The 25663-nt window shown below is 46.3% G+C and overlaps 1 protein-coding gene across 1 annotated transcript in view; it reads right to left on the minus strand.

Annotated features, from left to right (window-relative positions):
• EGFLAM (EGF like, fibronectin type III and laminin G domains) overlaps window positions 1-25663 on the minus strand; it is a 180707-nt gene that overhangs the window by 23575 nt on the left and 131469 nt on the right. Inside the window, exons 12-18 of the mRNA XM_047868677.1 lie at window positions 24552-24696; window positions 20811-21000; window positions 14085-14210; window positions 12518-12761; window positions 9351-9462; window positions 4531-4647; window positions 1868-2048 (exon numbers count right to left, since the gene is read on the minus strand). Coding sequence (XP_047724633.1) covers window positions 1868-2048; window positions 4531-4647; window positions 9351-9462; window positions 12518-12761; window positions 14085-14210; window positions 20811-21000; window positions 24552-24696 — 1115 coding nt within the window. The remainder of the gene's footprint in view (window positions 1-1867; window positions 2049-4530; window positions 4648-9350; window positions 9463-12517; window positions 12762-14084; window positions 14211-20810; window positions 21001-24551; window positions 24697-25663) is intronic.

Here is a 25663-nt window from a genome sequence, read left to right on the forward strand (position 1 = left end):
TGCATGGAGACCTGACTCCTCATTCCGGTGAGATGTGTTTCTCACTGAACCAGAACCTACAGTTATGAAGCTATAAATGTGAGCGCTTTGCACCTGTCATGGCTGATATTCTACAGCGGGAAAGGAGGGTTAACAAGATCACAAATTATCCCGTCCTTCTTCCTTTCGTTCTCAAAGCTGCATGTTCATTTAGGCCTGGACTTTATATATTGACCATTAATGTTAGCATTTAAGGCAGGAGCAAACCTGAATTGCCTGTGGTAAAATTGGAGACCCAGGAAATTCAAACACTAATGTGTAAAATCCAAACTCAATTTTCTGAATGAATGGGCTACTCTCGAACTAAATCTCTGCAAGTACCCACTATTAGCTAAACAACGATTTGCTTGTTAGAATTATAATCAGGATCTTTCAGAAATGGATCAATTACTCTTCTTTGGAGGTTCACCGCTAGGGTGAGCTACGTTAATAAATATATTTCATATAATTTTCCAGGCAGTTTTCAGAATTCATTTAAATATAATACTACTCAGGCTTCCAGCCAGCAAATTAGCATTCATATTTCCCAAGACTGTTGCAAAACAACTTCTCCTGGCATTCCATATACTGCAATATCTACCTGTAACTTAACAGTCTTTCCCTAAGCCATAATTCTGATAAAGATCGGGAACCTGGAAATAAACAGGAAAGAGAGAGAGCACATCCCTTCACTTAGGCTGCCCCCTGCCTTATTTCCTTTGGCCTGTCTACCTTTTTTTATTAGTTCCCGGACAGGTGAGGCCATATTGATGTTGGAAACAAGAAGATCCATATGGCCCAATATGATAACCATATGCTGGCAGGCCTCTTCTAGATAGCAGATCCGTGGCCTCTGCCTCCCTAGGGCAGATGTGAAAATCTCAGCCCAGCAGGGACTCACCACCTGTGACTTGCTCTAGCTTTCAGACAACGGAAGGTAGGGAGCTGAGTAGCTCACCGCACCTGTAGTGCATTTTATTTTTCTCCCCAGTAACAACATGGCTAGTCCTGGTTGAGTACTTACCAGGCATTGTCTCAGCAATATGCATCGTCTCATGTGGACTAAATGAGGACACTACTGTGTTAGACACTATTGCCTGGCTATTCCCGTTTTACAGATGAGAAACTGAGGCACAGAGGAAACAGCATGAAAAACAGCACTTTACAGAAGGTTATTTGTACTTGTAGTTTGAAGCAACCTATTTAGAATTTATACATTTCTGTATTTGGCGCGATTTCTCAGCCACATACAGAACACTTTTTTTTTAACTTTTTTTTAATGTTTATTTATTTTTGAGAGAGAGAGACAGAGCATGAGAGGGAGAGGAGCAGAGAGAGAGGGAGACACAGAACCGGAAGCAGGCTCCAGGTTCGGAGCTGTCAGCACGGAGCCCGAGCGGGGTTCGAACTCACAAACCGTGAGATAATGACCTGAGCCGAAGCCGGAAGCTCAACCGACTGACTGAGCCACCCAGGCGCCCTAGAACACTTTATAGCGTTCGCAGGAAGGGGTCAAAATAGTTACCAGCCTATAAAGTCTCCACCTATGAGGACAGGCATGGCTCAGGTGCAGGGGTCCTGGGAACCCCCCTACACTATGATGTAACCTTTTGGTGGCTAGACCCTGAGGGGATTCTCAGGAAAGAAGCCATTTACCTACTGTTACAGAGGCATTTCAGCATTTCAATTCTTGTTTAATGTAACAATTAACCATCTCATATGCTATTGAATACGTTACTGAAATCAGTGATAAAAACCACTGGCACGGCTGTCCCCGGGTTGCCAGATCCTTCTGGAAAGTCGGTCCCCTCTGCTCCCCGGTGCAGCGCCTGAGCCCCACCCCGTGTACCTTTCTGGCAGTGGAGCCCCTCGAAGCCCAGGGGGCAGTCACACTCATAGCTGTCCTTCCTGGGCCGGCAGCTGCCCCCGTGCGTGCAGGGGGCCCCCACGCAGGGGTGGGCTGCGTTGTCCACGTTCACGCCCCGCGTGAAGTCGTGCTTCACGTGGATGGTTCGGTCGTTCAGGATGATCTTCGGGAGAAAATGTAAACACAAAACATCTTTGCAGTCTGCTAAAGCTTCCCTCAGCCTGTTAACCTCAGCTACATGTGATGGGGGAGCTTTCATAAAAGAGAAAGTGTCTGGTTCCTGTTTTTACCGCCCAGTAAGTGATGCAGGCACTGAAGTGATGCTCTGTGGCCCTTGGGAGAATCTGCAGAGAGTAAAGCGTCCTCTGGTCCTGGAAGATTCCGGGAGGTCGTAAAGAAGTCTCAATAAATACAAAATTAAGGTTCTCAACCTGGCTGCCTGTTAGAATCGCCTGGGGGACTTTAAGAAATACACTAATGCCCCAGGTCTCACCCAGATCAATGGAATCAGAAGCTCTGAGGGCAGGATCCAGTCAACAGTAACTTTTAAAAGCTTCCCAGGTGATTCTAAAATGCAGCCAAGGTTGAGAGGTGCTGCTATAAAGCCAAGTAGGGAAGAATACAGAACGAAGTATCATGCAGGCAGAAATCAAAGGGGGACTGACGCCTTCTAGTGGCAATGGGGCTGGGGGAAGCTTCTCCCTGTACTGCTCTGTTCTTCTGGCTGATGGTCTCGTGTCATCTACAGCTCCATCAGTGGGGTCTCCCAGATTGTCCCATCCCTTCCTGCTATCCTCTCTCCCTGACACTCTTGAATTCCCTTCCCTTCCCCACATCCCCTTCCCCACTATTAAAAAAAAAAAAAAGTGACACTCAGATCACATTCTTGTCATTGCTGTGCAAATTCACTGGGACAAGAGGGATCCATTGCCTTCACTCCCTTTTCCCTGCAATGGGGGGGTCTAGTGAAAATGATGAATTATAGGGAGAGGCCACTGGGTTTCCCAGCCCCAAATAACGTCTGGGGGACCCAACGTTTTCAGCCCTCCACTTGGAGAGCGTGTTTACCTTGAGCTGTTGGGTGTTTTGGTGTCAGGCAGGCTTTGCAGAACCAGGAGACAGAACACCTCTCAGAAAGACCCCCACCCTGCAGGGGGTCCTAAGAGGTTAGCCATGGTCCTTCCTGCCACTAATCCATGGTCCCATAGGCCTGCCTAGTCCTTGGAGGGTGTCAGGAGAGTTAGGAGAAAACTTTTTCCCAGTCTTGAATCTTACAAGCTGCAAGAGAGTAGTCAGAATCCTTCTACAATCTTCCCCTTTTCGTGCTTCAAGGGAAAGACTGTGAAACTCAGTCATACGTCCTTGAGACAGGCCAAGAGGCTACCATCCCCTTCAGGACGTGGCACAGCCAGTGACTCAGCCACCGGGAGGGGCGGGTGGCCTTTCCCGGACGTTGTGTGTGCCACGTGAAGGGGGCAGGGCAAAGCCTGACAGGGGCCCGGAGGGAGGCGGGTGAGGCCTCTTAGCATCTCAGCTTGATTTCTCAGTGAGAATTTCAAATGCATGATGAAACATGGCCAAACCCACTGACGGGGGACAATGGGCTGAGATGAGGTGTCGCTGACATCACAGTTCAGCAACAAAGGGAAACACCTCAGAGTCAGCAAATATTGACTGGACCCCTTTTCTGTGCTCCACACTGGGATACAAGAGGAGGGGAACAGAGCCCCACCGGGCCCTTCCTAGTGCCCAGATGTGCAAATCACAGTAGGGCTTTCTTTCACTGTCCTGCCTTCATTTTAGCCTCTCTCATGTTTCACCCCAAGTCTAGAAAGACCAATGGCCCACATTCCACCACTGGTTGCTAAAGGAAAACAGGACGAAGCTAACATCCAGCAATCAAATATGCTTTTCTTCAAATGCTTTTTTCCCCTGATGTTTGATGGTCCTGGAAATCTGGTTTGGTGAGTCAGCCTGCACCTCTGTTACAGACACAACATATTATCGAAACTGGAGAGGTCATGGGCAGCCCCAAGAGAAGGGATAACAGACAAATATGTGTGGGGTCAATGTCCTGTATCTTTCACTGGCTGCATGATTCCACCTCCCCGCCCCCGAACCTTCTATGGAAGGACTCCTTAATCTCTGCTCTTAAGAGTGTGGTTACATGATTGATGAGCTGCAACTGCTTAATTGCAGGGGTAGGAATGGGGGTGGAGGTGGGATGAGAGTTGGCTCTTGACTTGAGCAGGAACTTCAAAGGCACCTCAGAGAGAAGCACTGAGCCAAGAGTTGCTCTGAGACTCCACTGGCTTCCTTCCCTTTGGTAGAAGCCTGTCTGCAGCCACCTGATGCCCGCTGCCTCCCCCAGCAATGCCTGGATCCTTCGGTGGATGTATTGTAAAGACTCATCTTCATTGAGTTGCTTTCGTGGAATGTCTGCTGGACGGGGGCCCAGGAGCAGACGTTATAAGAAAATGGGGTTGGAAAGCTATGCTGCTAGCATTAAAAAAAGAAAACCTTAAAACGTGAAAACTTCCTCCAAGCTTCTTTTTTGGATCCTGCAGATTCCACTGATCACGGTTCTTAATTCCATTGTCTGTAGTCAAGGTCACACAATAAACATACAAAAGCGAAGCCTGTACCTTCTGGATGCTCCCACTAAAGGGCTTGAGGACGCCCGAGTTCTTCTTCACATCATCGTAATTAGGGACTCCACCAATAAAAATGTCCGTGTTGCACTTAATCTGTGTGAAGCCTCCCTGCCAACAGATGAAAACCAAAACACGGTTTAGCTTTAGAAAAGGTAGTAAGGTCTGCCAAACGGTAGAGACACCTTGACGACCCACCGCAACAGGCCGGCTGGACTTTCACGTTGTTTTGCATTGCGACCTTACTGCCTGTTTGTATGTTTGGAAATGTATTAACCTCTCTGGGACTCCGTTTCATCATCTAGAAAATGGCAGCCATCATATCAACCACATAGACACGTCACGGTGAATGTGGTGGGCCGCATCACTGTCCACCAGCATTCAGCGCTTCTCCAGAAGAGCCCCTTCTCCCTGCAGGGAGATGACCTTCAACCTGTTGCTCTTGAGTGGGGCCAGGTAACCTGCTTCAGCCAATAAAGCATGAACAGAAGGGAAATGAATCACTTCCGGGCAGAAGGTTTCAGAGCCAGAAGGTGACTCACACTGCCCTCTCCCTCTCTCTCTGTTCCTTCAGCCGGGGTGTCAAATTAGAGCTGCAACTGAACGTTGATGGACACGTAGTGCAAGTAAGAAATAAGCCCTTATTGTAGCTGATCTTCTGGAGCTGTTTGTGACCCGCTTGAGCACAGCCTAGCCTCTGTTGGAGGCAGAGAGCCCACCGATTTAGCACTTTGCCCAGAGTTGGATGATTAATCAGCATTCCAGTCTGATCAGCTATTGTTATATTAGGCAGTGGTAAAAATAAAACCTCTTCAGGCCAAGAGAAAAGGAAGGCATGGTGGGTGGGAGGCATTCCTTGCTATCAACTACAAAGGGTAGAGAAATTCTTCTCTTTTCCAAATTCTCAGAAAACTACCCAGGTCAACCCCCAAAGCCTTGCCCTGTTACCGGTCATTTCAACAGCTTAAACTCTAACGGGTGGGCTAGACAACAAGCTGTGTATAATATTTAATGTCTAAACTCTTTCACACATGAGCTGGAAGCAAAATGTGAAAATGTCCTAAGACAACAAATAGAGATAAATGGAAATTTGAGACTCTAACATAAATCATTATTTCCTTTGATTTATGGTAAAAGGAAATATAAATAGTAGCAGCATTTAGTCATTAATTTAACAAATATTACTGGGCATCTACTGTGTCCCAGGCACTAAATGCTAGACAAACAACAGTAAATAAGGAAGACCTGGTTTCTGCCCTCAGAGGCAGAATCCAGACACATAAATGGGCAGGTGGGATTAGCTCAGCAAGGGCTGCTCAGGGGACTCTGGATGCACTTGAGGAGGGAGTGCACATATCCTACCCTAGACACAGATAGTCTGGGAGGTAGTAAAGGAAGAGTCAGAATTATAGAAATCAGTCAAAGTCAGGGCTTGAGAGGAATATAGTAGGTATAAGGGCAGAGGCAAGGAGGGGCCAGATACTGCATGCTTAGAAACGCCCTCTACCCAAAAAGCATCAAGCTTTAAGCAGAAAAAAAGTAGTTATATCTGTGTTTTAGGCAGATTACAGGCCAGAGGGAGGAGAACGGAGTTGGGGTCAGGTCACTACAGAGAAGGAGAGACAGAACAGAGAGGAAGGTACAGGATCTAGGAGAGTCTCACAGTGCCCAGGTCCCACCAGGGAACAGCATGGAGGTCTTGATTGGAACATAGACAGAACTGCCTTCCATCAGTAACCTTGGGGCAGCGTTCTTATTTAACTAGGCAGGGGTTTGGGGAGGGGGAGGGGAAGGCAGTGTTCATTAAAGAAGCAGAAGGCCTTTCAGGAATTGTAGTGGCTGGATGGAATGCTGACCCTGGAGGGAGCTATTACCACACCGCCCCCCCCCCCCCCCCCCGCCCCAATCACTATCTTAGCTCTTCTAAAGTTAAAATAAGATAGTAAGTGGAAAGGAGAAAGGTTGCAGGGTCAAAGGGATGTCAGAGAAACAGGCTGTTTTGAAAAACCTTTGAATTACAGTTGTATCCAGTGAACAGGACCTGGCTTCATGGGGTGAGAGCTGGTTCCTTTTGGTTTCTCATCAAAACCCTCCCCTGCACCCCTTCCTCCCGCCCCCCCCTCCTGTTGACAAGAGACAGGGCTGCAGCTGCCACACCCACAGGGAACCGCAGGAGAAAAGCAAACAGACCCCACCGAAAGGAGGCTTCGCCTAGATCTGCCACTTCTGTTTAGCTGGAAGTGGTTGGAAAACCTGAGCAAAGCTGCTGGTTAGGGTTTTCTGGAACCCTCAGAGGCACATCCCATCCTTAAGTCTGGCATAGACTCAACCCTTGGCTGTTAGTATTTCTCAGCTGAGCAACCCAGAGTTTGGCTTTCGCATGGACACGGAGGGGCCTAGGCCCTGGGTTAATCCCCAGAAGAGTTCTTTCATCCCACCCATCTCTAAGCTCTAAGACCACTACTCCTAATCCCATTGCTCTCTAACCGAAAGAGTCACCTATGCCTTTGAACATGGTATGGACAGCTGGGGAGCAGAATCCCCTGCTGGGGGAAGATGTGATTAAGGCTCAACTCACTGAGATCAAGCATGGAGCCTTCCCACTCCTGTCTCAGAGCTGCCTCAAAAAACCCCAAAACAAAACAAAACAAAACACCCTCACATGCACACAGATTGGCTACACCTGTACCCACATGTGCACACTGCTTTCCAGGTGGGCAGCACTCCAGCCAGCTTGGTCCATTCAAAAAGCCAATAGGGAGGCACTGGTTCTACCATATTGGTTGAATTCTTACTCTCTGATATTGTAGCAATAGAAATTCTGAGGTGTGGTTTTTACCTTTGTGTTGTCTCTTCACTGTAGGATCCCGACAGTAAATACTGTGTCCTAAAGAGTTTCTTCTTCATAATCAAAGGCCTTAACCCTACCACCTGCAAATATTCCATTCTGAACTTTTGTTCCTGTTTTACAAATGTTTGTAACTAAGGCCTACAGAGATACAATGCTTTTTCGAATTTATATTAAGTCAACATATAGTCAAGTCTAGTCAAGTCTATAGTTGTGAGCTACTAATTCTATCTTGGACTGAAGTCAGTTGTTAGAGTTTTCTGGATCATACCAGAAATGACTCCTGTTCTCCCTTTAAAATCCATTCCCCTTCATCCACCTTTCCTTCCTTTCTGCCTTTCTTCCTGCCTTTCTATTTTCCTTCCTTCCCTCTCTCTTTCCTTCCTTCTTTCCACAAATACATATATAGAACATTTTCTAGGTTTGAAGAGTGCTCACCTCTTGAAGCAGAACCCAGTTGGGGATTCTTCTTATCCTGAGAAAGTCCTTGGTTCTGACAGGACCTCCCACCACTACCATCTCTGATACTGGCCTTGGGACATACGTGTTCTTCCTTCTGCTCTCTTCTCCAACTAAATACCTCTTTCCTCACCAAAAGTCTTTTTTTATTCCTTTTCTTTTTTCTACCAATCCACTTTCTTATCAGAATACCCACATTCACAAATGATATTGGGAATTAACATAGTGGAAACCCTAAGTCCCCTTTAGGGGACTAAATTTTTTGTGTGTAAAGAATCCTAGTAGGTTAAAATTTAAAACAAATCTCTCTTATCTTTTCTTAAAAATGTTATTTTCTTGGGGCACCTGGGTGGCTCAGTCGGTTAAGCATCCAACTTCGGCCCAGGTCATGATCTTGCAGTTCGTGGGTTCAAGCCCCACACCGGGCTCTGTGCTGACAGCTCAGAGCCGGAGCCTGCTTCAAGTTCTGCGTCTCCCTCTCTCTCTGCCCCTATCCCGCTCATGCTCTGTCTCTGTCTCTCTCAAAAATAAATAAACACTGGGGCGCCTGGGTGGCGCAGTCGGTTAAGCGTCCGACTTCAGCCAGGTCACGATCTCGCGGTCTGGGAGTTCGAGCCCCGCGTCAGGCTCTGGGCTGATGGCTCGGAGCCTGGAGCCTGTTTCCAATTCTGTGTCTCCCTCTCTCTCTGCCCCTCCCCCGTTCATGCTCTGTCTCTCTCTGTCCCAAAAATAAATAAACGTTGAAAAAAAAAATTTAAAAAAAAAAAAATAAATAAATAAACATTAAAGAAAAAATTTTTAATGTTATTTTCTTTGGATACGACCTTGGAAATAAAATCATGGGTGAAAGTTATAAATTTGAGTAGAAATTCTGTGCTCTTGAGGTCATGAGAGTACTCTATTAACCAACAGGAATAAGTAAAGCTACATAGTGTTGACCATGTACTGTTGTATTTTACATATATAGTTATTTTAATTGGCACAACTCTACAAAGTAGGCGCTATTATGGTTGCCATCATCCCCACTTTATAGATGAGAAAACACAAACTTGCAGGTCAAGTGACCCATCTGAGTTCACACTACTGGTAAGTAATGGAGCTAGATCTGGAATCCAGGAGCCTGGCATCAGAGCTGTGTTCTTGCCAGATGTGTGGCCCCCACAACACTGGCCCAACCTCCAATGTATGTCCTGACCTACTACACCATACACTGACTCAACAAAGACAGGGATTGGCGGTAGGGTGGGGGTGGCAAGTGATTTCATAAACGATGTACTTGTATTAGTTCACTTAATCCTTGCAACGGCCCTGTGAGACTGCTGCTATTATGACCCCATTCACAGCTGAGGAACAGACAGGTTAAGTAACTTGCCCAGTGGGGAGCTTGGGTTTTAAGCCAGGCAATCTGGCCCTGGAGTCCATGTACTTAGCCATTACTCTGCTGCTTTTCTCTCCAGGACAGGAAGAAAACAGTAACCCAGTTTGCACTGACACGTGTCCTTCTTACCTCTGCCATTGCCTCCACTACCTTCTGCTTATCCACTTGTAAGATACCATTCTTTGCTGTGCGAGATACATGCAGCTCATGCCAGTGGCCCAGGGCGAGGGGGTCTTCACTCCTGTTGAAGGAAGGAAGCTGAGCGTGGGATAGCATCAGTGGTGGTATGGACAGTGTTCATCAAGCTGCCCTGATGAACCGATGCAACCTTAGCTACCTCATTCATTCCATCACAAGAAAACAATCACTCCTGCTTAGTGAACACAGCGACGCTCGGTCCGTTTATTGGACCCCTTTATGGTAGGAGCATTGCAATTATCACTTTATTTTATTACTTCCAACAAGCCTGAAATGTGGGTAAGATGAGCCTGGTGTCCTGGAGGAGAGGTGACAGTGAAATGTGATCATAGTTGCACACAAGCTTTGAAAATGACAAAAATTACCTGGACTGTAGTGTAAACCACAGATTCTTTCATGTGCTGATGGCTACGGCATCTTTTGAAATGCATACAAAATTAGGATGGATGGATGGATGGATATAAGGATAGCTAGACATGTGATAAAGCAAATATAGCAAAATGTTAATTATAGATGACAGGTGGGAGGAATAAAAAATGTTTGCTTATAATTCTTTCAACTTTTCCACATGTTTAGAATTTCTCATAATAAAACACTGGCAGGGGGAAAGAGTCCATGTTGTCTGATATTGTGAAAAGGATTAAAACTAAAAATTCAATTAATTCAACATGAAAGTGCTTGAAGTTTAAACGATTTCGATAAGAGTTTTGCACGCTACTTTGGACAGTGAGGTATGCAAGAAGAGGATAATTATTGCATTTGTATTTCTAATGATGTCTAGTTCCTGGCCTTCACTGAACCTCCCAATTATTTTTTGGTCCTGGATCATCCTTAGAAAACTGTCAGGAATACCAATGGGCACAATTATTGAAAGGTCTCCACCCCCTCACTTGATTTTTTTGCTCTGGCAAATGCTTTTGTGATTTGTCCTTAGCAATTAGAATTTAATCACCTTGGCTAAATCAATATGCAATAAAGAAACCAGAGGCACTCTTTAAGCAGCCCCATCTCCATAATAAGTACCACCGCCTTAGTCGTGTTCTTGTCCTGCAGAGGTCATTCCCTGTCAATACCCTGCCTTCCTCGGCACAGTTACATCGATCACAGCCGTCACGAGCTCATTTCAATTGCCTCGATTTTTGAATCAAGTTCATAATGAATTTGACCACCTTATCCTTTTCCTAAAGTTAAAATGATTTGGCCAATTCCACAACTTCCTGTGGTTCAGGATTTTACTGAGTTTTCTTACTCAAGCAGGAAGTCTTAGAAATGATCTTCAGAATAAACATCTTGCAATGGGGCACCTGAAACGCCCACAGTAATCCCTGTTGTCAGGTTACCCTGGGGAGGGGATGGGACAGGGGTGGTCTTTCCCTTGGACATTCTGGGCACTTGCCTTCTTTTCGTTACACCTGATACTCTGAATTCTTTTTCCAGGCACTTTTCTGACAGGCAGGGAAACGATATCTTACATTAAAAAAAAATTAAATAACACTTCTTGTCTCAAATAGGCACAAAATTATGAAAGAGAGAAATGCTGGACACTAAGGTCCTATGTGTCTGTGACCCCAGAGCTGGAGCTGCCACCATGGAGGGGAGCCGTTTTGGGGGGGGGGGGGGGATGCGATCTGCCCAAGAGGAGGGCTGATGAGCCCGACCCTCTCCCTCACTCTTTCTGGTCATTCCTTATCCAGGAGGAAGCCATTTGAAAGTACAAGGTGATATTCAAGGTGTCTTCCCTTCTGAACTTGACAAACAGTTCTACGTGAATTGCTTAGACTGTTTTGCATAATCTTATGTAAATTGAATCAATTAAACACGCACCAAAGTTGTCTTGAGACATAGGATGTTTTTATATAACCAGAGGCACAAAAATGTTTGCCCATGACCCAAGGTGGGAGGTGTCAGTGACGTGCAGGAATTCAGCCATAGGACAAAAATGAACTGTCCTTTTTAAGAATTGTTGAAACCTAATGCAGCAAGCATTTCCCATCGGCCGTGAGAAATGATCAGCAGTTAAGGGCGATGTATGGCTGTAACATCTCTCCCGCAGTCTTCCTAAAAATGACAGTCTAGCAGCATAAATTACGATTGAATGCAGCCTGCAATTTCCTTTAAAACAACCACCACCTTTGGATTTCCTGCTGTGGGGCACCATTGAAGGAAACATCGTAGTGAGTTTCAAAAGAGAATTTGTCGAATATAGGAACAAGGAGCATGTCTGCATTAGATTAGCAGGCCTCTGGCTGGAGGGTAAAAACTACCGTGGAAGGAACACAGTGCGAAGAGGGAGACATAAACAAATAAGAGAAACGTCTGTATCCACCATCATCAGGCTCTGAGGGTGTTGTAAAAATCGTGACGCGCTGTACGGGAACAATTGATCTTCTAAGTAAATTAACAGTACAAGCTAGATAACAGGAGGAAAGGTTTGAGGACCCAGAGCCACTTCTGCAGATACCAGCAAGTACTTCAGAAGCACCTGTTCACTGCCATGCTATTGAAACCACTCATCGCACCGCCTTCTCGAACATATCGGTCAGGGATGAGCCTCTGTGATTTGCAGATTCGCTGTCAGACTCCTTTCTCTGGAGAATGGTCAGAGATGTGCTAACCATCTAGTCACCATCAAAGAAACAATGCGAGAGGGTGGCAAAAAAATCAAAGTCAGGTCACCAAGGGCATGTCTGTCCATTCAACTTCTGTTAATACTTCTTTCCTAGTATTAACAGGAAATTTCCTGTTTGTTTCCTCTATTGACGGAGTGCCCACAAAATGATGCTAGGAGCACGGACTGATCAACTACAATTCATCAGGTTTTTGTGATGGCCTTGTGCAAAATGAAGGCAGCCTATCCATGGGTTGAAGCAGAGAGTTGCTACCTGCCGGGGAGTTACCTGACAAAAGGAAAACTTGCCAGTAGGAGAGAATGATCCATAACGAAGTATGTCATACCACCAGGACACGTTTTGGAAAAGAGAACCACGGAGGGACGACAGGAATAGTGCAAGCTATCAGGACAAGGCCATCTTTTTCCAAAGTGACCGCTGTTGAGCTTTCTGGGGGGGAAAGGAGCCCCTAAAGGTCTCAGCCCTTACCTGAGAACACCAGTGCCAGAGCCACAGTCAAAGCGGAACTCCACGTGGCCCCCTGCCATGTTGATGGACACAAAGTCTTTGCTGCCCGTGTCGTAGCTGTAGAGGAGGACACCATCACCTGAGTCCGGCCGAAACGTGATCTCAAACTCCATGAAGGAAAGGTAATGCTGGGGCTCCAGAGGCCAGGGTGTTGCAGCATAGGATCTCAGGGACTCTCTGAATTGAGGGATGGTCAGGGTGAAAGCTGAAGAAAGAAGCGTGCTGTTAGAAATCCCTCTGTGGCAGAACTAGCCATGTTCTCTTCCTCCTGGGTACGGAGCTAACCTACATTTCCCAGCTGCCCTGAGTGAATTGGGTAGTACAACTGAATTCCGGTCAGTGGAGTGTGGGTGGGAGTATTATACGCATCCCAGGTCTGACCCCTAAAACTTCCTACCATCTTCCATGCACCCTCTCGTCCCTCACCTGCTAGCTGAATGCAGGAAGCAGGGGAGGATTCTAAGGGCCTGGCAGAGCCCTAGAAGGCAGGGGCCTGTGTCCCTGAATGACTGCATGGCACAGAGGCCACCCCCACCCAAACTCCTCACTGATCTGCAGTGATGTGTGACGTGAGCAAGGATCGAGCCTTATTATGTTAGGCTACAAAATATGAGATGATATGTAACAGCTTTGACTTACAGGAACTCACACGCCCTCTTCTAGGTGATCTGAGATCTGAGATTATTCAGTGCTAAAGAACCCCCCCCCCCCCCCAGGATGGTGTCTTAGGTCCAAATTTGAATCAATGGTAGAAAAGTTAAAACATGTTCAACTCGGGCCACCTGGGGGGCACTCATTGGTTAAGCATCCGGCTCTTGATTTCAGTTCAGGTCAAGATATCACTGTGGTGAGATGGAGCCCCACATCAGGCTCAGTGCTGGGCATGGAGCCTGCTTGGGATTCTCTCTCCCTCCGCTCCTCCCACACTTGCACGCGCTCTCTCTTCTCTCAAAAAAAGTGTCCAACTCCACATGTTTGCCAAAATCTTTGAAATCTTTGAAATTTCCCCTGATTCTGCGTGCTTGTGTATGCACATGTGTTTACGTGTATTGAGACAGGTATAGTATCGAGAGGTGGACAATTCACTAGAACAGTAACAAAAAGAAGAAAGATTACTCTTGTGCCTTCCCATTGTTAACGACTCTGCGTGTCTCTTCCCCACATTTTCTCTGAACCTGTCAGACATTCTCAGAAGCATGAGCTGCAGATGCTCTGAATTCAGTCTGATACAGACCACACGCATAAAGGCTTTTCAAAGTTACTTGAGGGCCAAAAGGAGCCCACCAAAGCCTGGCCCAGAAGCATCTTAAAATGAACCTATCTTTGGTTGGCTTGACACTCTGACACTCAAAGGCACTCCAATCTGATAAAAAAACAAAACAAAACAGATTCTCCCATCTCTCCCAACAATGTATAGATTTTAATCCCATAAACATTTATGGGACTTGCTAAGAGCACGCTGATGAAAAATTACATCGACATGAATTAACAGGGCAGGCAAAGTGCAGCCAACTTGCTTCTTTCTCACCATCTTCACAGTGTCGACCTTTAAACCCAAGGGGACACAGGCAAATGTAGGCGTCGGCTTTGACTGCTGCACAGGTGCCGCCGTTGATGCACGAGGCGTCGTCACAGAGTCCACTGCTGCACTCCCCTAAATACAGAACAGGAATGACAAAACTGACTCATCGCGTGAGCCAGTCCAAGACGCTGGAGCTGACCGCACCAGCTCTGAATACACACGCTCAGCTCCCACTCGTGTTAATTTGTACCCCTGCCCAGTTGCAAAACAGCCTTCAGGGTAGGTGGAACGTACCCTTCATTTTAGTTTGATTTTGGCCTGTTCTTTATAAAGAGCCACAAAGAATCTTTAAAACATGGCGGACACAATAAATCAAATAGTAAATTGTTTGGACAATTTTACGACCACCGACGAAGATGAATGAGTTGTTTCTGCGTTAATCCATCTGTCTCTTATTCCAACAAGAGCGTGTTTCAATCCCTTCTGTGTCAACATGGTGTTTCTGTTCCAAGCATTCTAATTTGTGTGGCCCCAGTTACCTTAAGTGCTACTGCCTGGTTGGTTCAAAGTTGAGGCAATAAGGGGAACACGGAAGCCACATCTAACTTATAACCTGGCCTCAACCTTCCACTGCTCTGTCTGGGGCAGGAAGGGGCTGGGGCGGGGGGTGCTTCATAATACCTCAGCATATACCTTCAAGCATCCCTACTGCCACCTCCAAAACTGAGATCTTATGGGGGACAGGAGGGTGGCCTGGAGTAAAAAGCGGTGAGAGCTTCAACACCAGATGGGTCCATACTCTTTACCAAACACATATCAGAGAGGCCCATACAGGGTATACTCTCACTGTCAAGATCATCAGATGACATGGAAACACATGGACTTCTCCTGCTCTGCTTTTCTTCTGCTTCTTTGGCCCTCCTCTTCTCCTTGTATATAAGAAATAAATTTCACAGATGGGCCACTAGCTGGCCCAGAGCAACACAAATGAGTACTAAACACTTGCTCCCGGGGTAGGGACAAAGGAGCACATCTCTGACTGAGCCGTGAGGGGCCCGGCCCTGAGCCCCACAGGCTGTGATGCTGCACCTGCCTGAACTGCAAGCCCACTTCTGGTGGGATGAAAAGCCTCCATTGGCCATCTCAGCAGGGCAAGCCCCCCATCCTTTTCTCATCCGTCCTCTGCATTTGTGGAGCTGACCCCGTCTTTTCTTCCACGAAGCCTCGCTGCGAGTGTGAGCAGGGCTGGGTATAGTGTGCAGCCAGCCGAAGAGGCTGACTTCAGGAGTCGAGGACAGAGTTTAATTAAAGCCCGTCCAGATGGCTCGTCGCCACAGCCGGGGTGGGCTGGCCTCAGCGAATTCCAGCTGGGGCCACTGGAAGCTCAGGGCAGAAGTGGCCGGTGGTCTCTGCAGCCACCACCTGAGAACATGGCCAGCATCCAGTCTCCTCGGGGTGATGGACATGGAACCATGAGAGCCGGACTCTCACAGCCCCTGAGCCCCCCCCCCCCCCCCCCCCCCGCCCCCAGGTCTCGATGAGCTGGGATTCTTTCCCCGAGAAGGGCGGCTCCCACAGGAAGAAACAAGGTTCTTGGGTTATTTTAGCTACACATGGAAAAGATATTACTTTACAAATTTGCATTGTGACTATCCTTTAAGAGGGGGGAGTGGGGTGGGGGCGTTGATGAAAGCGCGGCACAGGATTCACACGGCGGCAGGATTCTGCTGGCAATTGGTACGCAAGATGGCCCATGAGCGGCGGCGTGGGAAAGAGGAACGGACTCCCACGGGGAGGGAACGTGGGGCTGGCCGGGGTGGTAGCAGAGGAAATGGACAGGGAGCGAAGACACGGGGAAGGGAGACCCAGCCAGTCCCTTCTAGAGCTTGAAGGCGGAGGCAGACCCTAGCAAGGCCTCCGGGTTCCTCGCCTGGCGGTCTGAAAGGACAGTGGCGGGAGTACAATGATGAGCACGGCTGTGAGCAGGAGCTGGTTTCTGAGGCACAGAGGACCTGGCATTGGGAAGCAGACTCCGCTTCCCATTCTCTCCCTCCCTCTCTCTCTGCCCCTTCCCCGCTCATGCTCACGCTCTTTCTCACTCTCTCCAAAGAAATAAACATTAAACAAACAGATTGCATAGCTTTATTTCAATGTAATTGTTTCCTACCATGGATGTTATTCTCTACATTTAAAAACATTATTTGTTTCAAAACATCCGGCTGGCGGGGTCAGTGGAACATGTGACTCTTCATCTCGGGGACTGTAAATTTGAGCCCCATGTTGGAGGGGGAAATTACTTAAAACTGAAATCTTTAGAAAAAAAAAAAGAAAAGAAAGAGAAACACCATTTTGGGAAGAGTCCACAGGCTTTACCAGACTGCCAGAGATGTTCACAGCACACAAACGGTTAAGAACCTTTGGGTTACTAAATTGATGATCCTGGCAGCAAAGTCCAGGGATGCAGGGAAGGATGGGTGCAGAGTTTTAGAAAGGAGGAAAACTGTCAACTCTGAGAGTGGGAGGAAGGAAGCTAGTCGCAAGGTCATGTGCACAGAGAGCTGGCAGGACCTCATCATCAGTATATAACTTTTATTGACATTGAACCTACTAGATGCCAGCTTTATGCAAGACAATGAGGTGAGGGCAGGAGAGAAATTAGGCCTCCGAGGAGAGAAATTAGGCCTCCGAGGAGAGAACAGCAGGTGGGATGGGGCAGACTACATGAAGGACTCATGGACGGTGAGCAACCACCTGCCCCTTGTCCACCAATCCGTAACTGAAGCCAGTCTATTTCCCGGACTGAAGATCTGTCCACTCGGTCCACATCTCCACCACCACTACCAGCCTAGAGCAAACCATCATTATCTCTGATCTGGATTGTCATCATAGCCTCCAGCCAGTTTACATGTGCCCCCTGAACACCGCTTTCAATAAGCTTTCCACAGCCAGAAGGATCGTTTCAAAACACAGACCAGATCATGGTAAACCACCTCCCCCTCATACTCCCACTGGGACAAGCCATTTCCTCCGCCTGGAATGATCTTCCCTCTCTTATCTGCTTAAAAAGAAATGCTTCAGATATCAGCTTTGGGTTATATGCTCAGAATGGTTATATGCTCAGAATGCTCCAGCCCATAAAATCCCGTTATTATACACTATTATTATACCACCATTTCTTCTTTGTAACATGCTGAATTGTAATTTTTTCATTGACTTGTGTGACTATTTGATCAGTTTGGTCTTTCCTTGTGGCAGCTACATGAGGGCTGAGGTAGGATCCTGTTTTCTTGTTCATTACTGTCTCCCCAGGACCTGGCATCATGACTAGCATTAAGCAGATCCTTAAAAAAGTATCTGGAGAGAAAGCATGAGTGAAACAGTGATAAACCATGGTGAGACCCATGGCCACCTCACACGTCTTGAGTCTCAAATAACTTGAGAAGTTGGTTTCCCAACTTGTCACATTGACCCAGTGGGGTATGGAAATCCAAGACAGGATTGGAAAAACTGAGTTCCAGTGGTTTAGGTTTAAGAATTTGCACGGAAATAATAAAAGAAAGTCTGGGCGAGCGAATGCGAAATTTTGCTGAGATGACTGACTATTCTAGAATGTGGGTTTAGAGAGAGTCTAATTGCTGGGAATAATCTAAAGAAGGTGATGAAGGGGAAAGGCTTCCGTAATGAAAGGCCCCTTTGAGGAGTTGAGGTAGGCTTTAATGGAGGTGGGGAGGGGGACAGAGAAAAAGCTGTGGTTGAAGATAGCAGTGACAAGTTAGAGATACCAGACAAAGGAACCGTGACTCTGCTACTGTCATTACCTTCTTCTGGAAGCCTGTATCTCCACCAGAAATTCACTGCTGTTTGTATGAGCCCAGTCTTCCCTCATGGTGGCACTGCATTTAATTTAAAAGAACTTGAATTTCTGGAGGACTAACTCAAAGTAAAGCAAGTATGGAGGCTGAATAACCAGCTCTGTTCTAGCACTCCAGGGGGAAAATGGGGAAAAAATGAAAAAAGGCAATGAGACTGATGCCTGCCATTAAAGTTCATCACAAGGCTCGTAGACATCAAATAATCCAATAGCAGCTTCGGGGGGGGGGGGGGGGGGCCCAGAGCCAGCAAGGTGGGCCCATTTGGTACCACCTGCTCAATGGAGAGGCTGGTTTTGCACAATGTGAGAATATAAAACACTGCCAGAAATCGGTCCTTGCTCAACTTTGCAAGGTCTCAGCTACCTGTCAGGGGTCACCATGCAACCTCAAGACTGCAGATCTGGATTTCATGACTGTTTCCCGTTTGTCCAAGGAAGAGAGAAAAAACAACTGATACCCTGCTGAATGGGTGGAGCCAGAATATTAAAAATAATATTAATAACAAATACTTACAACATGCTTGCTATATGCAAAGCACCAACTCATCTAGACAAAGGGATTTTAGGAGGAAGTTACTAAAAAAATTCATAGATTGAAGACCGAATTCCCAATGTGACTGCATTTGGAAATAGGGCCTTTGAGAAGCTAATTAAGGTTAAGTGAGGTCTTAAGGGGGGAACCTAATTCAATCTGACCAGTGTCCTTATAAGAAGAGGGAGAGACACCAGGGATATAGACACAGACACAAGGCCCGATGAGGACACAGTGAAAGAATGGCCACCTGCAAGCCAAGGAGAGAGGCCTCAGGAGAAGCTAAACCTTCCAGTGCCTTCAGCTTGCATTTCCAGCTTCCAGACTGTGACAAAATAATGTTACTAAAACCACCCATTCTGTGGTATTGTGTTATGGCACCCCTTCCAGGCTAAAATGGTCACTGAATTAACCAACCTGAGAATTATCTATCTGCTTTCAGTGACGGAAATAAATGTCCTTACTGCTTTAAAGACAATCCTAGTCTTTTCAGAAAAACGGTTCTGGAACAACTAGACAACCTCATGCAAAAAACTGAATCTAGACACAGACCTTACACCTTTCACAAAAATTAACTCAAAGAGATCACAGCCCTCAATGTAAAATGCAAAACTATGAAACTTCTACAAGATAATGTGGACAAAAATCTAGATGACCTTGGGTAAGGCTTGGGATGGCTTTTTAGAGACAACACCAAAGGCATGACCCGTGAAAGAAATAACTAATAAGCTGGATTTCATTAAAATTAGAGAAGACAAGCCACGTCTAGGAGAAAATATTTGCAAAAGACACATCTGATAAAGGACTGTTGCCCAATATATATATATATATAAATCTCTGAAAGCTCAACCGCAAGAAAATAAACAACTTGATTAAAAAATGGGCTAAATAAAACCTTAACAAAACCTCACCAAAGAAGCCATACAGATGGCAAATAAGTGTATGAAAAGATGCTCCACATCATATGTCATCAAAGAAATGCAACTTACAACAATGAGATACCACTACACATCTGTTAGCATCTGAACTCTGACAACACCAAATGCTAACAAAGATGTAGAGCAACGGGAACTCTCAAACATTCCAGGTGGGAGTGCAAAATGGAACAGCTACTCTGGAAGACAATTTGGCAGTTTCTCACAAAATGAAACATGCTCTTACTATGTGATCACCACACCATCACACTTCTTGTTGGTATTTACCCAAAGAAGTTAAAAACTGATGTCCATCCAAAAAACCTGCACACTGTTTACAGCAGCTTTATTCACAATTGCCAAAAACTTGGAGGTAACCAAGATGCCCTTCAGTAGGCATGACAAACATGCCTTGCAGTACATACAGACAATGGAATATCATCCGGCATTAAAGAGAAACGAGCCATCAAGCCATGAAAAGGCGTGAATAAAACTCAAATGCATATTACTAACTGAAAGAAGCCGATCTGACAAAGCTACATATGATTCCAACTATATGACATTCTGGAAAAGGCAAAATCATACAGAATATAAAAAGGTCAGTGGTTGCCAGAGGTGGGGGGTGGGGTGAGCCATAATATGAACTACGGCTCACCATGAGTGAGCCATAATATGAACTACGGGCTTTGGGTGATACTGAAGTGGTAATTCAAGTTCATCATTTGTAACAAAGGTACAAAGGCGTGTTGCTAATAGAGGAGGCTATGCATGTGTGGGGGTGGGGGATAGGTGGGAAATCTGTGTACCTTCTCCTCAGTTTTTTTGTGAAGCTTAAACCGCTGAAAAATAAAAATCAGTCCTAGCTCTGCCTGCTATCTTGGAGAAGTTATTTGACTTTTACAAGCCCTAGTTTCTTCATGTATAAAATAGGTATCATAACAATTTCTACCTCCTAGAGCTGGCGTGAGGAGTTAACGAGAGGGTATATGAGAAAGTTGGACACAGTGGTCAAGAATTAGAATGTGACCATTTCTTTTGGAAGCAGAGAGCATACGAAACCTCTTCTTACATTACTGTGTTGGCTTTTCCACTGAACTGGGTGAGTAAGGGAGGGTGAAAGCGCTGAACTGCTTGCTGCTTTGTTGGATGAGACCATGCCATGCTTCGTGAAGAGAGCCAAGGGCAACAGGACACAACCGAGGGTTTGGTGCACCATGTTGTTTATCCTATCTTCCTATTCAGATCCAGGTCATCATGTCTGCAAAGCACCAAGCTTGTCCCTGGGCCACCTCCCTCCTAAAGTTTGACATTAGCCAGCTGCCTAGGGTTTCAATCCATGAAGCTTCTTACTGCCCTGGCCCACACCAGAAAGACAATCCCACAAGAGCACCCTGGCCCACTGGGCAACCACTTACCCACGTCGGCCCCACTGAGTGCTTTCCCCAGTGGCCAGGGCCTCAAGTCGATTCGCTTCCCATTGACGGTGAGCGACTGCACACAGCCTTGAAAGCCTCTGTTTGTTCCTGTTGCTCTGACCAACCAGTAAGCACTGGGAGCCCCACCAAGATAGAGGGGTGTCCGGAAGGTAATTTTACTGTACTGGCCCTGTAAGAAAGAAGAAAACCGTAACTCACTAAACAAAATCAAAAGCCAAAACACAACAGATTTTAATGAGGGACATGGTTAAGATGTAGTTTACAGCCCCACTGCTTTCTTCCATCTGTGTTTATGTTTATGACATTGCCTTACTGGAAAATTAAACCCCTGGTTACCGTAGGAAACTCAGTGAGCTCCTCAGAGGGCTGTGTTTCGAGAAGGGATGATTTTGGAAGCCTAGAAGGGAAGGGAAGGTAGGTCAGAGCCAAGAGCAACCCAACGGGCAGGGTACTGGGCCGGGCATCCAACAAAAACTTTGTCTTTCCAGTCTTGACACCAACTTACTGTGTACCTTGGATGGTGCACAGGGTTATTCTGCGTCTCAAAAGATGATAATGCTAATTTTGTGTATATGTGGGCCAACGCTTACCTTTCCTATTCCCAGCCACCTTTATACTATATCCTGCAAGAAACATTGTGTGTGCGGGGGAGGATTGCCACACAGATTGTGTTGCAAAATATTTTGAAATTTGCTCATGGATACAACTTGTGTGTGTGTGTGTGTGTGTGTGTGTGTGTGTGTGTGTGTGTTACTACGGTGAGGTAGGGACATTTCTTTTTTTAAAAAATTTTTTTTTCAACGTTTTATTTATTTTTGAGGCAGAGAGAGACAGAGCATGAACGGGGGAGGGGCAGAGAGAGAGGGAGACACAGAATCAGAAACAGGCTCCAGGCTCTGAGCCATCAGCCCAGAGCCTGACGCGGGGCTCGAACTCACGGACCGCGAGATCGTGACCTGGCTGAAGTCGGATGCTCAACCGACTGTGCCACCCAGGCGCCCCGGGACATTTCTAATCTTAGAGAAAACCACAAACTGGATTGCAGGTTTTGAGGTTACAAAACACAGACCTGAACATTAGGTGGGACAAAATTAAGGCACCCTTGGTCATTTTTTTTTTTATTACAGAAATATTTCATTCATTTGGATTAAAGGGGACTGGGAAAAAGCATGTTGCCAGAATTTTTAAAGTCCAGATCGTAAGACACTGAAATGTGGCAAACGAAATGTTGCCAACAAATAGAACATCTAATCGTTACTTTACGTTTTCTAATGAATGGATAAGAATCATTTATAAATAGTGTGCTGAATGTGAGCGAGGCAGCTGTAAAGTGCTTACAGTGAATTGTAAGGACTGTTTGCCAGCCTCTGGGCACACTGCTTTTGTGGGATGACCTGAATGCCCTGTTGGCTTATTTCGTTAAGATCCTCAGAATTCACTCCTGAAACCCATCTTCACTCTGTTCCCTGATTCAGGACTGTACCAGGAGCCTGACCACTTTGCGCTTTTTTCCTTTCTGGAACAGCAACCCTGAGCCCCCCTTACAACGTCCCAGGCAATAGTCTGGTAAAAGCTGGCTTTTACCTTCCTCTGGTGAGGGTTGCTTTGGGTTTCTGGAGCCTGCTTTGCCTACGAGGCAGAGAATTCGAAGTGCCCTGGAGTTTTCATTCCCCCCAACACAGCACTTAACAGTGTTTGATGGGTGCCAAAGTGTGAAAGTCCAATTGACCAGCTTTGGGTTGGGACCGCTCTGAGGTATAACTTATACTACAGAGCTCCCCTAGGGTGAGGCTGAAGCCACACAGACCCTGAAGAACTTTGCAAACCTTGATATAAGACAGAGTCACTATCTCCCAAGATAGTTTACTAAACATTCCACAGCTGCTGTCCTGCTTATACAGCTTGCTAGCAAGTCCCGGGAGGAGAGCGGCAAACGCTGCCCTGAGTAGCCATAAAATTGTATGCTTCTTGCAATTAATTCTTATATTCATTCAAAGGATAAGATTGGCAAAAATACAAACACTCATATAAGCCAAGCTCACATTGACTTCCAGAGCCCTTGTATTATCCCTACCAAAAGGTTTCGGTAACTTATTTTTTCAACACCCCCAAGGACAGGACAGGAAACCGTCTCCTGAGATAGTCCTTTGCACTTCTGTGCACTTTTGTATGATTAAGTGGAGTTAAAATTACTCCCTTAGGCTCTCCCATTCAACATCAGCCTGGGGGGGGGGGGGCACAGAGTAAGTCCTTCTCTCCCCAAATTCCCTCTCTGATTCTATGAAAAGGCACCATCCACACCTTCACCTTCTTTTCTCCAAAGTAAACAATGCTCCTTCAATGAATCACTCCAGGGATTTCAGGTCAGTTTCCTGTTTCAATGATTGCCTTCATGTTCCAATATGTCTGTGGTCCTCTTACAGGACCTCTTCGAGTACAATCACAGAGCTGAATGCAATCCTCTTAGAGGATTAGAGTTACCATTAGAGCACTAGAAGCTATATACAGGGCTACTAGGATATCATACGATCATCACCTCGCTTTTTCTAGATGCTATGCCTCTATTAATACAACTTGTAATTTCTTCAGCTTGCTGTTACCACATGGCTCTGCTTATTAACCTTTACTGAACTTCCTTGCTTCAAAACATAAGACATTTTCACATGTGTTGCTGCTTTTATTACAGTTTCTCTGCCCTATATTCACTATTACTATTTTGGATCCAAGTTCAAAGCTTCTTTATTCCTATCAAACTTAATTTTAATCATATTTAGGGCTATTGTTCTGGGATTTATGTGATTCTGTAGTTCATTTATCCTGTCTTTTTTCCTTAGAAGTACATGCATATATGCATAAGCGATCTCACTGGATTCATATTCTCTATATTTGGATTCTTGTTCCTTTGGAAGCTTTGGGGTCCAAATTAATGGGAATCAGCAAAGCATGGCTCTTTATAGGATATATCTTGCCAGTAAAAAAGTCCAGGCAGGGAGGAAGCTATATACATATACACAAAGGTTTTCTTGCTACATTTTTCCTGAGAGAACACAGACACCTGCCTGATTATAATTACACACTCCGTTCCTTGGCAGGTTGCTAATCCAAACTGTTTATTCTAAACATGGTTCTGAAATTGCCCAGAGCATGACGAATATGTGAATACCTAGGTGATTTACTGAGTAGCCCCACAGTTAAATTGTTTTGCCGCTTCCTATAACCATGGCCCCCCAAAATGGTAGATGAAAGGATCATTCCTGCATATTGAACCAAGTGAAACTTTCCGAACTCTTTGCTAAAGCCACAGAATTGCAACACCCTTGCCTTAAAAGCGAGCTTTGTGTTTGGCACTAATAATGGCTTCTATTCTTCTGATACAGGCCTTCTTCTACCCCTGGCTTTGATGTCCTTGTGGAAAAAGAACATGTCCCTGGGCACAAAGCCAACTGCATGCTTCTGTGCCCCGGCAGTAATGACGCTTGCAAATCCGATTCTGCTCCTCAGTAGATGTGGGATGGATGTGTGCCCTGAAAGCCCACCGAGAGTGGTAAGAGCCACTGAGATACAGGAGCATCTCAGAGCTGGGGTGCACGGGTTTGCCATGAAAACCAGCCTATCCGGAGCTTGCATCCCGCCAGCGTGGCCTGAGCTCGGCAGCAGGGCCCTCTTGGGACGCGCATGGTGGGTGCTGGGTGGTGGGCAGGTTGGGAGGCTCACACTCACCTGGGACTGGCCAGTCGCCGGGGTGCCATTGTTCAGCTGCAACAGCCCGTTCAGCCCATCTCTGTAGAGTGTAACCGTGTGCCAGCCCCCCAGTTTGATTTTGGTTTCACTTATAATGATGCCAACCCCAGTTCCACAATTAAACCTGTGGGGAAGAAAAAAAAAAGAAAGAAAGACTCTTTGATCAACCAGCTCGTTATGCTTTCAGGCCCCACGGATACCACTTCTGGGGCAACGGCTTCTCTGAGAGTCAATCTGTTTAGTTACGTTTATGAATATCAAGGACTGTTTAAATCTCTACAGGAAAGAGCTAAACACCTGCTTTCTGGGCCGGCCTCAATCTACTTATCTTAATCTGCCCGCAGACCTTTCAAATGTGGGGCCTCCTTCAACCTGATTTTCTCTGCAGCTTCGAAAACGATGGGCAACTAAGATCCTCCCCCTCCTTCTCAGTGACTGCCAGATGCTTCAAGTGGATCCCAAGAGCAGAGAATTAGAACTTGAGTCATTTTGCTTCCAGGTATTTCTCTGGGGACTTCCCCCAACTCCCAAATGACAGGCTTCAGCGATATTATTTAAATGTCAAAAAACACTCATTTTGGCCAGCTGGCTAGCACTGCTATCTGTGTTCAGCTGTGCCCAAATGCAGGTGCAGTTTCCATAGGGGGGGAGGCGTGGGCAGAGGGGGAACATTCTCAGACGATTGCTTTATTCTTGTTTTTGCTTTGTTTTTTCTCCCAACTTCCCTATGGCCCAGGGTACCCACCAGTCACTATGCCTTACACCCATGATTTTGACCCTTTCCAGTCAACTTCCAGGCAGCCACCATGCCACTCCCCCACAGATCCTGAGATGGCCAGTAGGGAAGGACACATGACCAGCATTGTCCTTCTCAGGACGTGCACTAATTACAGTCCCTTCTCATGGCTTCCCTTTGTCTCCACGATCCTCAGTGGACTGAAATGGGGTTGAGAGGCATTGCGGAGCAGGCTCATCTAGAGGGGGATACCAGACTCCACAGCAGCTGCCCAGTTGGAGAGCGGCCAGCAGCCAATCACAGCCAATGCCACTGGAAGTCTATCAGATCCTTCAAGGGTGAGAACCACTGCCCC

This window comes from Prionailurus viverrinus, chromosome A1 (assembly GCF_022837055.1).
Source record: "Prionailurus viverrinus isolate Anna chromosome A1, UM_Priviv_1.0, whole genome shotgun sequence".
NCBI lineage: Eukaryota > Metazoa > Chordata > Mammalia > Carnivora > Felidae > Prionailurus > Prionailurus viverrinus.